A 17,638-nucleotide genomic window follows, 5' to 3' on the forward strand; every position below is an offset into this window, starting at 1 on the left:
TGTTGCTTCCCTGCCTAAGGCCAAACCTCTTTCTGAAACACCTGAGGCTCCTCCTATACAGCTCTGACCCACCCTAAGGCAGGACAGACCCTACTCTTTACCCACCCCTGCCTTGGGGATCAAATACCAAACACGTTGGAACAGCAACTCTGAACTCCCACAACCCTGACAGACTCCTCTTTCTGTGACAGCAAATACTTCCACGAAAAGACTGAAGAATGCAATCAAATAATAATTAGGATTGTCAGTCTAATTACTGCATATATTTTCTGATGCTAACAGTGGTAGGAAACACTAATTGTTGTTTACTGTGGGATGACTATTTAAACTTGTCAGAGAAGTGGGGAAAAAAGCCGCCAACTGCAGACACACATACATTTTAACATTTTAATTTTTAAAATAATATGGCACCCTATTAATAAAAAGACACAGAAGATCTGTACATGAAAAAATACAACATATATGACCACAGTACCCTCAGAGCACAGCATTCAAATACAGTTAAAACCCCCTCAAAACAGGATTGAATAATATAAAATATTAACAAATACATGTGCTTATTTGACTTAGCTTTTTCCTGTCCCTCTTTTTAGGGTTCATATTTATAGGATTCTTTGAGTCAACTAGAAAGTTTAAAAATTAACTCTTTTTGAAATGTGAAATTATATTCTCATCAATTTAGAGAAATTCAGGAATAAGAACTTCAAAAACACCTAAAACTGTGAAAATTGGCAGCACTGCAATCAAAAGAGCTTCGGAAGGCATTACATGCCCACTTACATTTTTCACTTTTCTACTGAGCAAATGTGGTGCCACTGCTTCACCAAGAAAAAGACTGCAACAGGTTGTAAATACTTAACAGCTTCAAACTGTAGCCACACTCACAGTTCAACCAAAGTAAGTTTAGAAACAACAGCAAAAAGCTGAAGTTACTCCAGGATGTAAGGCTAAGTACACAAATATATGCTGAAGATCTGGACTACCAGCTGCCACTGTAAAAACACAGACTGCAGAAGGAACATGCAAAGCCTATTAGAAACACAACGTTAAACAGTAAATTAACTAGAATAACACAAAATCAGAGGACAAGTGGTTCGTCCACTTCATCTCTTCATGTCATCTGCTATACTGCAGCTTACCACAAAAATATAAATACAAGAATAGTAAACCAGTACCTACTATATATAATAAATAACCTTTCTATATAAATTATCAAAATACAGCTACAGTAAAATCAGTGCGAAAATGACCGAAATGTACTGAAGGAACACAGAGTCCTGCCTGCCAGAATGTGCATCATAGAACACCCATATTTCACCTAGTGCAACAAAACACTGACAAGAATTAAAAAATGCAAGACGCACATCACTAACTGTGCCATTCTAAAATTACATCTATTTCCAATATCAGACAAATCAGATTAAAACAACACAAATGTTATTTGAACCGTAAACTTCATTCTTTCTCATCATTTTACTGAATTTTAAATAACATCCTCCTACCTAATTGATACTTTAAATGGAAGTTGCTCTTATGAGTCCATGTTTGCACAAGCAGTCTTTTTAGAATTAAGAAAGTTCTTTTTCTTTTTCCTTGGAAAATTATGCAAAGCAAGTAATGGATCACTTGGCTCACGGAACAAAAGTATCTTCTCCCCTGTATCTAACAGCTCTATAGCTTCAGCAGTTGCAGAGTTCAGAGAAACAGGTGGATCAGGCTGTTCCACAGGAGGATGTGCAGGTGAACATCCAAGATGAATGAATGCTGCTTTTTCCAAGACAGCAAGTTGCTTCTTCTTTATTAAGCTACATTAATGAAAAAAATTGAGTTTAAAAATGAAAACTGGAGCAAAACATGCATAACTTCCTATATCATATCTTGACATAGAAGTGGTGACTTTGGAAGCTAAACAAATCATATTTCAATTGAGAGAATTGTAATTTTCATTCTAATCCCCAATAATTAATGTATCATTTTATGAGATACAAAATGGCTAAAGTAAAGGTAACCTTATGATAAATTAACATAGGGAAGATGAGCAATGTATATTAAAAATGTGAGAATTTTGTGGATATGTACAGAAAAATCTTTTTAGGTATTTACTATATTGCTTATTATGTATAAATATGTTGTAGGAAACACAAGCACCAAATAGAACAGTATTAAAAAATACATACTTATGAATTAACTTTCTGATTTCTAACAGTTGTAAGAAGAATTTCTGGACATTAAATAAACTATAAAAAAACAAACAAAAAAAATCCCCAGATGTTTGTTCTGGTTTTCTCCTTACCTGTCTTTTCTCTTGTTTAGAGAAGGGATCTTTCCTAAACTGTTTATCAGATCTTGCCTTACTTCGTTCTCCAGTGTTTGCCATAACTCTTGGTTCCTCCTGAGGGGGCAGGAAAGAAAAAAAATTCCCAGCAGCAAATCCCCAAATAAACACATTTTTCCCCCCTCTCTGACTTTAGCTACCAAACCCATGACAGCAATACCACAAATACAGTCATTAAGAGTGTATAAGCAGTTCTGCTGCCCTGCCACAAATCATTTAAATCAGCTAAGATCACAGCTCAGGGCATGGTCCCAAGGACCCTTATCTGTTCCTTGACAACCCACATCTGCCAACTAGAGGGCTCAGTGCCACACCATCTGCTTTTGTCTCCTTCCCAAGTCATGGCAGGGAGTTGGGAGAGCAAGTCCAGGAGCATCCCTTGGTGTTACTGCACAGATTTCAGCTCAAGTTGATGGGGCTAAAGTGCAGTGATAAAGGCCCTGAGAGTCTACCAGTCTCTGTGAGAAAAGGGAAACACAGTGGCCATTTGGAACTACAGTAATTAACTACAAAGGGACAGACATCTGCAAGGTTGCAGCTTCCATTACTAGGAAGGAGTATCTCCTTTACATCTTTAAGAACTACAGACACCTAAAACACGGTGTGTTGTGAACATTATAAATAAAAAAAGTGTAAGGAAAGTATTTTAACAAACTCCAGGCAACAGAAAGAAGATGATCAGAACAGGATTGATAAATTATGAATAACTGTTTAATTAATGTACTTAAATTTTTTTTAACTTTTTATCGATCAATTTATTGTAGTTAAAATATTTCACCAAATAAGGTAGCAGTTTCAAAGTATTTTTACCCCAGAAAAGTATTTCAAAACTAAACTTATGCACCTGTGATTTCTTTCTATAGCTGTCAATCTCACTGTCCAGCAAATACATATACAGGTAAAGCAACAATCTTGTCTTGCAGTGGTCTACCAGAAAACACCACACCTACCTTTTCTTACAGCTGCCAGACTCGTCTGCATTACTGTCACTTTCAACAACACCATCTGAATATTTACTGATGGAATCGAGGACAGAAAGAACTTCACTTTGTGAGCTGGAGGGCAGCAACAAGTTCAAGACCCTGTGCAACATCCCCATTGGCACCCTCGTCAGTTTAGCTAAATACCCTGCCAGATGGAGCTCCTAAAGAATTAAATGAGTAGAAGACAGATAAATTTAACATTGAAAATAAATTTTAGCCACTTTTAATTACTGTTATTAAATAAATAGTCATTATGGAAACAAAAAATATTACTGAAGGTCATTTTAGTAGTGACAATTTTGGTGTCAAGTGGTCACACTTCCATGTTCACTGTTTCTACCTACACTGGCCCATGTATAATGGCTGTCCATTTCATCTGGGATTCAGGCAATGTAAATGCTGAACAACCAGTTGATCTTCACATATTTGCTTAGGGCATGTACTTGATGCCCTTTGATCTGGAAAGTCACAAGGCAACTATATTCTAACATGTAAGGCTTAGCTCATTTATGTATTCTACTACTATAAGGAAATCCTTTCATGATAGCAAGGAAGCAATATGGCATTTCTTGGTCTGTAAAATTAAAGAGCGAAAAACAGCCTCAAAAAACTTTACATGTCATGGTTGACCACTTCACTGTTCAGCTTCTCTTAACACCAGATTCTGTGATAAGCTCAGAGAACAGCTTGTAACATTTGTTAAGAGGTGAAGGAAAACACCTACTTTTGTTTTGGTGGTATTTTTTTATTTCCAAATGTCCCATCCATTTTGGCCCAAAGGTCAGTAGTAAAGCATATTCATATAATGTTCATACTGAGTTCAAATTTAGTTGTTCCACAGACACTCAGCCAGCCCCACTTCCTGCCCCACTCGAAACACCAACATTCCATTGCTATTTTCTGCTCTGTTGTCATAAATACTGTGTCCCCAGGGCTGTTTTCTGCAGATCCCTCATGCGTATCAAATATGAAAGTCTACAAAATATTGAGAACTACATGGAAAGAAAAGAGTAAGGCAAATGAAAGCAAGGTAAATGTTTCAAAGAATGCCAGAAAAAAGCTGTTGTCTATTCAAACCATACATGTAACTCAGGTAGCTGAAGCTAGGCAAGACATTCCAAACACTCAAGATGATTCACAACAGCTGAGTTATCAGCACTCTGCAGACCCTCCTCTAAGTGTTGATGGAGGAGATAACTACAAAGCCCATGTCACATAAAACCCAACAAGGTCACACCATCTAGGAAGACTGCCAGGTTCTCTGTCCACAGTGGTTTCAAAAAGTCACAGCAAACATTTGAGCCCTGCCTCTTTTTCTACATGACAACTTTCAGAGGAGTGAATGCACCTAGGAGATCCCTGGATTAACTGAATCTTCTTCTTTGAAAGAAACAAAGCAAGGCAGTATTAAATCAAATTTAGACAGCTGCAGAGAAAGGATAAAAGAAATCAAACAACCTCCTTTTCCCATAATTGTTCTTCAAGCAGAGAACTCCTCTCCAAAAGGTAGGATATCTAGTCACGGCCTCTTCAGTGATGTTACAGACATTCCATGGAAACCACTGAGATCACAGAGAATTAGCAAGACAAAATCCTAAGACTGATGAGAAGATTGGTAAATTGATGCAGTTCTTAAAATATTTTTAGCTTGAGGAGTCACCAGACTTGAACACCAAAAAGATGTTTGCTCAGGTTGCTTAGTGGAAGAAATTATTTGATTCTCCTCTGGAGAGGAATGCAAATAGGAGCTTAAATCTTAATACAGACACTTAAGTCTAACTTCTATAGTACTGTGTTGCAGTTCTGGTCTTTAAAAACTATTCTTCTAGAAACCTACAAAATACAACATTAAGTGAGAATAAATGTGACAGATCTCTTGAGACCTATTCTGCTCTTTTTGGCTAATGTTTTCAGGACCTTTAAACCAGTTATTTTTATATGGATGTACATAATGACTTTAGTACTGCTTCCTTCTGTAGCAGTTTCCTCTTTAAAATGTTTTTTCTCTGACCCTTACCTTTCTGCACCACGTATGACTTAGACTGAGAGGCAACCCTTAATACTTTTCTAGCACAGCAGAACTGACAAGTAAACAATTCTGTAGGATGCCACAAAGCTGTCAACAATCCCAAAAGTGGCACAGGTGCCCATCAGCCAGCTGCACCTGACAGACGTACAGCAAAGGGAGCGCTGGTGTGTGAACATGCGCCAGCACTGAGCACCATTTGCAGGTGCTCACAACTACCCAGAGCAGCTTGCAGAAGTTGAAAGAAGTGAACATGTAAGTAAACACAGGAATGGTCAGATCAAAAGTCTCCAGCATGGCATGAGTTTGATTCTTCAAGTATGTTACTGGTAAAATACCACAAAGGTCAGGAATTCATTTTTCTATAATAACAAATGGATACAAGTGCTACTTGTGCCACCAACAGTCTCATCTGTATTCCCAGAATCTTGACAAAATAAAACCAGGAATGAATGGTAGCTTATAAACAGCAGAACTGTTTTTAAGTATTTGCACTGAGCAATGTGTATTTAAACAACTGATGCAAGAATCAATGAACTCAAGCCATGCTGTGTTTCAAGCTTCCTGTGCTGTTTTCAAATGCCAGCCTGCCTGCATCGTCTGTTGTATCTAAAATGCAATTAGTGTACCTGGGGCTACAGCCATGAGTTTATTCAGAAGTAACAGCTCAGCCAGAGGCTTATAATCCTGAACTCACTATCACTCAAGCAAATCTCTTACTGACCTAGATCTGCCTTGATAAGGATGTAAGCTGAAACATAAAATACAGGAAAGTGAAACTTACCTGTTTTTTTTCAATGTCATCTACATGTCTGAAAACTAGTCTAAAGGGGAAATCCTCTTTAAAGAAAAGAGTAAGACAGCTATAGTTTCCTAACATTTGTCAATGTAATGTGTTCTAAGTACATCCAAAAGTAGGACTGTGTAACATCATGAGCCTTAATAAATTAGGAAGTTAATATTCTACTAAGGACATACTTCTTAACAGTTGAATTAAGAGTAGTTAGGTTTGGAATTATAGTTAGGAGTATACTATTATACTTGCTGAAAACAGAAATTTTGTTTTATATATCTGCAGGGTAAATAGGTATAGGTATTATGGCATTTCAATAAAATATGTTGCAGGGTATCTCTGGGCTACACTTTTTATGAAATAATACAAACACAAAAACCCCAATGGTATATTTGATGCATATTTACACAAATAAATTATTTCTTCAGGGAATCTTATCAATGAAACAAGTACCCCAAGAATATAGTGAGCAGCGTACCCCATTTTTCAAGTGCAGTGAGATGACAGCGATGCTTTTAAATCTCTGTCTTCAGCATGTCAAGATTTACAATTATTAAAGGTCACTGTTCACCTACTACGGTGCAAAGAGGACAGGGTACTGTGAAAATGAAGATGTACTCTGTTTGCACGCATATATGATCTCCAAAACAATGATTTTAACCTCTCAACTTGCAAAATACATGCCATGCTGTTGAGAAGCCCTTTCACAATGTATCTGCATCAGAGAAACTTAACAAGCATCATGGGAAGACAAACTGCTATAATCCAAGGGGAAATGGTCAGTGACCTGCTACACCACTCAGGCACACAGAAGTCTATGGAGCTGGACGGGATCCACCCACAGGGATTGAGCAAACTGGCCAAGTGTTCACTGGGGCATTTTCTATCATTTACCAGCAATCCTGGCTAACTGGAGGGGTGCCTGTTGACTGGAGGTTATCAAGTGGGACCCCCATCAGCCCAGAAGGGCTGGAAGGAGGATCTGGGGAGCTAGATGCCTGTCAGCCTGACCTCAGTGCTTGGTAAGGTTATGGAACAGGTCCTCTGGAGTGACTCAGCAGAAACAAACTAAGACACAGGAAAAGCTGAGAGACCCTTAAAGTGGTCCTTCCTTGACATGGTGGTCTCTGAAGCTCCCAATTCATGATACAGGGGGACTGGGACCACTCTTGTCCCTGGGAAGTGAGATACTTGGACACAGAAAGCTGCCCCACCAGGTCTTTTTTCATGCTAGCTACATATCTCACCCAAGGCCTGCAGATAAAAACTAGGGTCAATCAAGCAATTCATTGTTAAGGCCTTTGTAGGACTGACAAGCAGTCAACACATAGCAAATTACCAGAAGACAAGACACTTGTTTTGAAAACAAGTATGAGTAATGATACTAGAAAATTTAAGTAGCAGTCCTGCTATCATTTAATTTTGAAACATAGTCAATGCAAATCATTCTTAACACTCATCAAAATCTAAACAAAACCCTTGTTTCATTACATGAAAATCAAACTGTAAATCTCTCTGTTTACCAGAAAATCAGGCACTTTAGTTCTCCACAGAATGAAATGCAACAGGACTGAAAGGATTTGTAAAAGAACAAACAGAAATATAATTCAGTAAAATTCAAAAGGCTGAAAGTAGGTCAGAATTAACTGAAGTGACTGACAGTATAGGCTGAAAACTGGTAGCAACTACTAGCAGAGAGTAACTCTGAATACATCTGTAATGGTTCCCTAAAAAGAAAAGCTGATATCCAGACACAGCTGTAATTTAAACTTGGAAGTTTTGTTCAATTTCATGCTTACCTGACTATAAATTGCCAAAAATGCATCCATTTCTGTATTTTCCAGGAGATCTTCAAGCACCACGCAATTCCACTGCTCATCTCTCAAGCTGAAGTGAAAGACAGAATTAACATTGAAATCTTCCCAGGTGCAATGACTGTATTATAGGAAGCAAAATCTCAAGGTCACCCATTCGGGAAGCATATCTGTCTGTCAGCAAAGCTGTTGAGAGCAGCCTAACTTCTAAAATATGCCAAATTCTCTTCCCTTCTTCCCTGAACCCCCAAGCAAACATGAGAGCAGAATCTTAGACTATGCTTTTGCACACAATTCAAATCTGGAATCATTCCAAAGCAATGTGATTCAACCTGTCCCCATCCTCTTTAAATTTCATCACCACACTTTAAGGCAAGTTGTGGATTTTTTGTAGCTGAAATATGATATTAAATAGTTAACTTCCTCACTGCTGGTGATTTTTTTTTCTAGCCCAAAACATGATGACATCATGCACAAAACCTGTAATGTACAAAAGTACAAAACTTGTTTCTTCCAGTAAATTTTCAGGTAAAGACTAGTTGCAGTTTCTTTGAAGGCTTCCCTGATAGATTACCAGCTTGTGGATACTCCTGCAGAGATTTATCTGATCTTCTACTGACTCTTCACTTCTGCAACAGGAAAATTGTTCATCTAAACTGAGTAGGGCTCCAGCCTATTCAGAATTAAAACAGGCTTACCACTATCGCAGCCATTTTTAATATATCAGTGGTTTCATGGAAAACACTCTTTCTAATGGAAAGCACACTTTGAGCATGTTACGTGAAGCTTGAAATGTGCTAGGCTTTTAATACTGTGCAATACACATGGAAATGTCATTTCTACCTCCTGTAACCCTAATGAAAGTAATACAAAAGGCTGCAATAATTTTGCAAATTATCACCCATTTTTGCTAGTCAGTCTTTATGACAAGACAGGTATTTCTATATACCTCCCAAGAGGCATTTTATTTGTCACTGATTTCTTTACTTAAAAACTGTCCAGGGAAAATTGAAATTGAAGAAGAGTTTATACATCTCATCAAAAATAATTGTGTGCCAGGGAATTCCGTCTACAGTACAACAATGTAGATGAAAATTCAATTTAAATTGTCTCAGCTACTTCCTCTGACCCCAGCAGATCAAGTATCTCTGAAGTCCCTACCTATCTTCTTGAAAGACAAAGAGGATTAAAACTCTTTTCCTCCTTACTGCTTAGCAGTATCATTAGTTTTCCATTATCCCTGTCAAAAAAATGGTGACTGCCATGCAACACAGCACGATTTATATGCTACTAAGTTATTATTATTTCATGTTTCTTATTTCAAAATTCCCAAGACTCCTCAGTTATGCTCTGGGCCACAGCACAAGGCGACAGTGTTCAAACACAGATGCACAGTCCCTCCCCAACAGAGCAGAACATTCCGCCTGCTGTTTCTCCAGGATATCTTATGGTCCTTAAGAACTGCAGTAACACAGTAAAACCCGAGACCAAAGAACTTACCTTTGCTGGTACAGGTTTATAAATTGTCTACATTTATTCATGGCCTGTCTTAACAGAACTGTCACATGTCTTTCTGCATTTGTGTCCACAGCTTCATTCGAGAGTCCCAAACCATCCAGAATCCATCTCTGCCTACTCATTAGATGCTGCTGTGCTGACTCCTTATGCAACATCTCATACTCCAGCTTCCTGTCAAGTTCTTCAATCTCCTAGAGGTTGAAAATGCATGATGATAAAAAGTTCTAATTTAACTTGAAAGAACAAATTTCATTTGGAGTGAAGAAAAAAGATGATGGTATCAGGTTTTTCTGATCTTACTTTATTAATTTCTTATTCTACCCAGCCACTTGCAGTCATTACACTTTTCAATTCATTGCACAGCTTCAGTAAACACGTCTGGTACATCACGAATATCAGAACAACGAGGAAAGCTACGACTCAATTTTCATTGTGTTAAAAGTCAATGCTCTCTGAAACCTTCCACTGTAGAGGACATCAAACAAGTACACTGCCAGCATGGCTAAGATCAAAACTAAGGAACACCACCATTCAAATTCATTTGTAAGCTGCATAAACCCACTGAAATAGCTTAAGAAACTCAGACTAACTAGTTTTAGTTAGTCCAAACTAACAGCTAATATCAAATGGATCTAAGTTAAAAGGCAGTAGTAATTCACAACTAGTCTGATAAGTTAGGGTTAAAATACAATGCTCATTGTTATTGTGTATTAACCCAAAATCAAAAGGTTAAAACCCAAAGTCTTCAGGGGACTGGATCCCCCCTGCTAAAGATCTCTCTTTGGTCAAAAAGTCAAACTAGCCAGAAGGAAGGCTTCATACTCCCATTTCCAATGACACTGCTGTCTCACCTCAACCTTTACATTGCTTACTATCTCAAAGCCCCACTTGCTAACCAGTACCTTAAAGGAAATGCTAAATTTCAATTTACTCCTCTGCCTCATCAGCTGTATTTAACTCAGTGTTAGCTATTCTAGGTCTTTCTGCCCCTTCTTCAATCCTTTATCTTCACCTATTCAAGGACAGAGAAGGTAAAAGTCACTTCTCTGAAAAGCCCCTTTGCACTTACTGCATAAAAGGCAAAAGTACTCTGTCTACAAACAACTTTTACTATTTCCTACAGATCTAATACAAATTTAAGCAAAACTGGAGGCATATAAGCATTCTAGCTGTCACTCTATGAGAAACTCTGCAGAGATGACCACATTAAAATTTAACAAGGAATTTTCACAGCAATAGCTGTCAAATGATGCCCTCTAGCAAAGAGGTTTTTCTCAAAAACCCATTTTGTTTGTTCTACTCCAGTGCTCTCCCCAAGCCTCACTTGGATGGTTTCAAATAGCAGATGTAGAAAAAAAACGTCCTTGTGAATATGGAGCACTGAAGTATTAAAAAAGGATTAGAAAATTGGCACATATCAAGTATGTAATAAATATGGTGAAGGGAAGAGGTTTTTTCCAGATTTCCTACTATTTTAACTGCATGAGTGTGCTTGAAGGGAGATCGGTAGAAGGCTGTATAGATAATCTCTAAAAACTTGACAACTGAAGCATATTGTGTGGTTATGGATTTTGCATATGGACAGCATTATAACATGAGCAGTTCTGTAAGACAGTCACAACAATTTACTATTCAAGTCATGACTCCCAACCACTTCTCAACTTTCTTTCAATCAATAAAATATTAAGTAGCCACCAAAATACTACTCTTTCTGACTGCATGCAACTATAACAAAAATAAAAAATAATAATACACAATCTTCCTTGTCTCTAAGACTTTCCTTTTTTTATGTCTTTTACTGAATGCATTAAAGTGCACATACTCACAGAAATTAAAGTCTGGGTCACCAGAATCTGCAAACCAGCAGCTAAGACAAAGATGCTCTAACAGTTGCTGTTTCCTAACAGGATTTTTTTCTTTTAACAATTACATTACTTACAGGATTATGTGCTTCTAAAATCTGAATACATTCCAATTTTGACAGGGTTTTTGATGTATTCAGTTGTTCAAAGAGCAAAGCTTGCACATTTATGACAGCAGTATACAGCTCCAGCATTTTGGATTTTTTAACAGTTTTTTGAAAGGCTACAGAAGCAATATACTCTCCAAGCTTGTTTTCCAGATTGCGCAGGTGACACTCTTTTTCAAGCTGCAACTCGTACTTAATCTAAAAAAAATACGAAAACACGAAAGATAGAAAGATTAACAGAAACTCTCACATGCACACTTATGATTTTGGCAGTCTGTAATTAACAAGGAGGATCATAACAGCAAAGAAATCAATGCTGTTATCTTATAATGCAATACATTGGTTTAAGAAGTGCTTTTAACCTTCAATTCCAAGTTTATACTGTAATAAAAAAAAATTACAGTACAGTCAAATACTGTATAGAGATCAGGCTTTCTTTTAGGGTAATCAAAACTTTAATACTAAATGAGAACCCAAAACAGAGGGTCTACATAATTTTTATTATAATAAAATTAAAAGCTAGAAATACAAATAAATCCATCGTTAACTATGGTTAAATGGAAAGATAAAATACACCCTTCTGTTTAGAAAAAACATGAAACTTATAAAAAGACTGTATTTAGTTTCAAGTTGGCAAGTGTCAGTTAATGCTGACTGATGACATTCAACCTACTATTCTTTGAGCAAATAACCAAAAATCCTCTTATATAAAAGAAACTGTAAATCAAAAGTCTATTGGCAATGGATTTCAAATAAGATTAAAACTGGATTGGATCAACATCAAACAGCATAAAATCAAAATGATTTAACTCAGTAACTGTGTTGCTGCCACACATTTGATGGAACATCCACAGAAACTGTTCAAGGGTGAAAGACAAGTGCAGCATGTGCAGGCACACAATCCAGTGCAGTGTGACTGATGAGCTCTCCACGCTGTACCACTGACAGCCAAGGACACTGCACTGTGACTATTTTTCTGTGGGACAATGTGTATAGCAGCCAGCTGCAATTACCTTCTTTAGATGCTTCCATCTGAGCTTGTCACTCTAAGCTCCCTTCACACTCAAAGAAAAGGAAAAGGTACCTCTCAGTAGGTTTCATATCCTAAAAAATGGGTTTTCCACTGACATGTAAGGTGGATGTCTAGGTTAGACACAGATGGCTACATTGCATATCTAACATTTAGGTACCTGAATCTTCAAAAGAAAGTAAACAATTACCAGTTTGTTTTTATTCTCTCTTCCTGTACTATTCACATGGGCCTAAAGGATTGTTAAGAGAGAAGACACAGACAGAGAAAGCACATGAAGCCTTGAGAGCTCTGACTCCATTACTTGGTGTTGCTATCACCTGCTGCCCCACATGCCCAATGCTGGGTATCAGAGCCCAGGTTTGTCCTCACTCCATCTCTAAATTCTTTCTTCATCCTGACAAATCTGATAGGTTTCACAGCACACCAAAAAACCCCAAACTGACCACAAGCATTTTCAGAAATGATGATTTTCAGAAATTTCCAGTACTAGGTATTTTAACAGCAATGCTCAAATAACTACTGCCTGTGACAGAATGGAAGAACCACAGTCACCAAAGGAGGAATGTCAAAACCTTTTAAAGTTTTGGTCAAGTTTACTACCACCATGGCCTCTGAGAGCAGATACTCACATTTGCATTCTATGGAAAAGCATTTATCCCATCAAGTTTGGCCTCTCTCTCAAACAACAGGCAGAGATGAGCTTGGCTATTTAACACAGATATGTACATGCCTAGTACCTTAACACAGTAGGCATTCTGTGGTACCCCTTTGTACATGCAACCTCCCCCATTTTACCAGTCTAAAAATAATAAAGACCAATAGTGATTGCCCTGTTGGTGTGAACTAAACACCAGAAAGGTCAACTGTAATCCTTAGACACTGTATGACTTCCCATTGGCACAAAACCTGATTTTGGCCATCAGAATATCTTTGCACAAATTGAAATTATATGTACTAAAGACATGAAAAACCTTATCAGATTCCTATTCATGTTAATCACAATTATACATGATTGACTCTACTTATGATTAGTTTTAAAGGAGAATTTAAGGATACTTCCACCTAGTTTTTAGGTACCTAAGATGATAAATACGCAATATGATGAACAGAAATTTTCTCTGGAAATATTATTGATAAGAGTGCTAAGAGTGGCTGTGTATCATACAAATTCTATTATCCAGTAGAGAGAGGTAAATGTAAAATGTGATTTGGAACCAAATACGCTTGTGATATGCTCTTGCTCATGTGATACTCTCCAAAGGCTCCACCGAATCATCTGGAATGTCTTTGAACACAAGAGGTAGATTACCTTCAGGAAATCTTTCCTACTAATTTGAATTAAGCCAGTAACAAGTCAAGAATAAGAGATCATCCTACAGACACAAACTGGAGGCAGATTTATTTTCTTGATACTCGTAACAAATCTCCATCTCAAAAGATAGATACTGTCTCTCAACATTACTGTTAATCTAACAAATCAATCTGGAATAATGCAGGTGAGTGACACTAAATAATAAGTAAGCATATGGGTTACAAATAAGCATATGGCATATTTGGGTTACAAGGAGAATTAACTCAGACATTGCACTGGCATTATGGTGACCAAAATGATAAAAACTAAGCTCTTATTTTGGAACACAGGAGGCAGATATTTATAGTGAAGCAAGAGATAGTCAAAATCGGGAATTTACAGAACAAGAGCTGAGCTGTCTTGCAGTATTTGCTCAAAAGAAAGAAGATGACATTTACTCTAGGATAGATCCAGAAATATCTATTACTTGTTTCTATGTTTCAGTTTTTTGTAGGAAAAAAGTCAATAATAATAATAGTTCAATATATGTATCTTCTACGTTCTTTGCAAGAAATCTATTAAAGTGAATTTGAAGCCTTTCAATTTCTACGAAGTGCTTTATGCTGAAAAGCAAGTGGCTTTAGCATCTTCCACTAAAGCTCACAACCCAGCAGTTCACAGGTATTTGAAATGAAAGACAAAAAATCCCACAGAACATCCTACAGTCACAACTTTGATACAGATTGCACAAGACAAAAAATCTCACCCTAACTCAGTTTTCTTGGTGAGGCACATATTTAAAACATAAAAAATAACAATCTTCAAAAGCCTGTGCACAGGACTAATCTGTCAAGTAAGACTCAAGTTTTTTCCTCTGAAAGGCACACTGAATTAAATGTTATATGACTGACCACTGTGACACAAGACAGTGTTACTAAAACATTTAGCAATTTTCAGAGCTATACTGTTCCACTGTCCAATTTTAAGGTCTCCCTTCTGAAATTCCTACTGACTTGCCCTCACTCCTCTTTTCAGTGGTGGAAGTTGCTGCACTACTAGGTGATTCTTAAAGAGAGGATAAAATGGAAGTGAGTCCTTAACAGTTAAACAGACATGTTACCAAATACCAGAAAAAACAGATTCTAAAGAAAGGCAAGGAGTTTATATCCAATGCAACCAGCAATACTTTGCTGCCAATAGCTGCTGTCTAGCAAGGTGTTAAGGGAGATTCACTGCTACAGCATCACTGTACAGGGTAATACATGTCAGAAATGGACCAGGCTGGACAACTAACTCCACAAGTCATCTTTCAAAACTTGGGCTACACTGAGTTTTGAGTTTACTTAAAAGCTGGAAAATGATGGATGATAACAGCCAAAGTTTTGTCTGCCAGAGACTAAATAATTTATGATTTTCATTACAATAGTACCTATCCAAGCAATGTGAAAAAAATAATCAAGCAGACTTACCTGACTAGGAATAAACAGGTCCATTTTCAAAAGGACTAATCCTTCAGAGTATATGGGATGCTCCCTATTCAGTGCATGACAGCAGCTTCTTAACTAACAGAAATTATTACAACACTACTAGAATGAATGAGTTATGACAACATGCACACACTGAAGAATCATCCTTTTCTTCCAGCTTTTATTTACATGTCTAAGACACTGCCTGCCAGAATACACATCTTCAATAATATCTCAAGAAAGGAGAAAATAAATACTATTACTAGCTTTATATGCCACAAAATTATTAAGTAATACTTACAGTCTGCCCTTGTGGTTTAGAACCAGGATGTGTTATAAAACTTTAAAAATATAGATTAAAAAATTACATAGGAATGTTTGACAGGTGTTTGCACACAACTGAATGCACAGTTTGCTTCTTCACAGGAGGCTCAGTTCCAGACACAAGAGCTTTAAATTAATTATACATATATGAAATCTGGGGATGGATGAACGAATAATGAATAGATGAATGAGTAAATGAGTTATCACCTTTATTGTAAGTTTGAACCTATTAAAATGAATAATGAAGGAGGATGGAAATGCAGTTTGAGAACTCAAGTTCACTTGTAAGGAGGCCCAAGAAAGTGTATCTTAATTGTGGCTGAATTCAAAGGCAAAAGAGATGCCACTGATGACAGAAACACACAGAAATAGCATGGGATCTATACAGCATGTTCAGTATATTCCATGAATCCTAACATTTATGGATAAAAATAGATAGTATTTGCATATTACTAGGTATGAAAGCCTTACATTAAACATGCCCAAAATACAAGGGACAGAACATCTCTCCCGAAGAAAGGCTGAGAGAGTTGTGGTTGTTCAGCCTGGAGAAGAAAAGGGTCAGAGGACACTTTACTGCAGCCTTTCAATATTTAAGGGGGAAAGATGGGAATAAACCACTTAGCAGGTCCTGCTGCAATTGTTTTAAACTATAAGAGGGTAGATTTAAGACTAAATATAAGGAAGCAATATTTTACAACTGTTAGAAACATTTAACCTTTTAAAACATATTTATTATGATGTATTTTAAATTAATATCAAATATTTTAAAATAGGAAGAAATATTTCACAATATTTTACAATGGGGGTGGTGAAACACCTTCAACATTATACAGTAAATTAACTCCCCTTAAACAAACAAAATGCTGCATTACTCAATTGGTATTACTATCTACCCCTAGCCACATGAGTTTCTTTCTGACTCTTTCCAGCTCTGAAACCAGCCATACCATTAGAACAACAACAGGTATGCCAGATGGTGCATATAAAACTGGAACAATGAGGCTTAGAGAAGCTAACTTTCCAATGTTAAAACAAGATTCTAATAGAAACGTAAGGCAGTATTACACCAAACAAGTATTCAGTACTTTTTAAACTCTAGAGCTTAGCCCATAATCTCATGTACTTTCAAGTACGAGTACCAAACCCCTTAAATTTTGAGGATCAAGGCATCAGGTATTGAAGTCAAAATTTAAATGCCTCCATTAGAGGATCAGAGCATTCCTGGGCCATAGTTACTGAACTAGTGAAGAGTGCTAGAACATACTTGCCTTCTTGTTGCAGTCCTGCCCAAGCACCTGCTCTCACTTTCAAAGACTGGGTGCTAGACTAGATGTACATTTGCTTTTATCATCTGCAACCAATACAAAAAATGCGTTGCTCTCACATAAAAGTGAAATTATTTCTGAATTAACATGTTGACCCAGTATTTTTCATTCTTCAGGATACAGGTATCAAAAGCATAAGAAAGAGGTATAAAAATAGTTTTTTGTCCAAATTGGTACTAAAAGTGATATTGTAATCGCTTTTGAAACTATTTTTTCATCTACCAATTTTAATTACCAATGACACCTGCTTGTTCTGTGTAGTTCTTACAGCTGTGCACCACCTCTGTCTAACAAACTTATTGCAATGTCCCTCTGACATACAAAACTTTTATTACCCATATTGTACACATGTGAAAGATCACTTGGAACATCTGCTAGCAGAGAAGTAAAAAGCCTTCAAAATCCTGTATTAAGATCAGCCCCACTCATTTCTCGAGAATTAATTTTAGACTGGGGCTGTGTGTCTTTAAAACCCACCAGAATCAAGACTTTCTTTCAGTTAGCTCTGTACAAATAAACTCAGACCCTCCCCAAAAAGTTTTTGGATCTAAGAATCCATTTTTGGGTTTTCAGCAGCATTAGCAGATGTCCAAGAACTAAATGCTACTCAGCTGAAGCATGCATTGAAGTACCTTCCATGTTTTGAAAGTCTTTCTAGAAAACCACAGGATCTAGGGGAGTCTTGCAATCTTGCACACACCAAGCCCCAGAACCATTGGAAGAAAAAGGGGTGAGACATTAAATCAGTTCTGTAACTA

General features: G+C 37.1%; 1 protein-coding gene across 1 annotated transcript in view; it reads right to left on the minus strand.

Moving 5' to 3' along the window:
* Positions 1 to 1,201: 1,201 nt before the first annotated feature.
* The window catches only part of EVC2 (EvC ciliary complex subunit 2), a 69,753-nt gene continuing 53,316 nt past the window's right edge, over positions 1,202 to 17,638 (minus strand). Inside the window, exons 17-22 of the mRNA XM_082282634.1 lie at positions 11,409 to 11,636; positions 9,452 to 9,660; positions 7,937 to 8,024; positions 3,286 to 3,479; positions 2,294 to 2,392; positions 1,202 to 1,805 (exon numbers count right to left, since the gene is read on the minus strand). Coding sequence (XP_082138760.1) covers positions 1,532 to 1,805; positions 2,294 to 2,392; positions 3,286 to 3,479; positions 7,937 to 8,024; positions 9,452 to 9,660; positions 11,409 to 11,636 — 1,092 coding nt within the window. The 3' untranslated portion in view covers positions 1,202 to 1,531. The remainder of the gene's footprint in view (positions 1,806 to 2,293; positions 2,393 to 3,285; positions 3,480 to 7,936; positions 8,025 to 9,451; positions 9,661 to 11,408; positions 11,637 to 17,638) is intronic.

The sequence above is a fragment of the Coloeus monedula genome (genome assembly GCF_965178545.1).
Source record: "Coloeus monedula genome assembly, chromosome: 5".
NCBI lineage: Eukaryota > Metazoa > Chordata > Aves > Passeriformes > Corvidae > Coloeus > Coloeus monedula.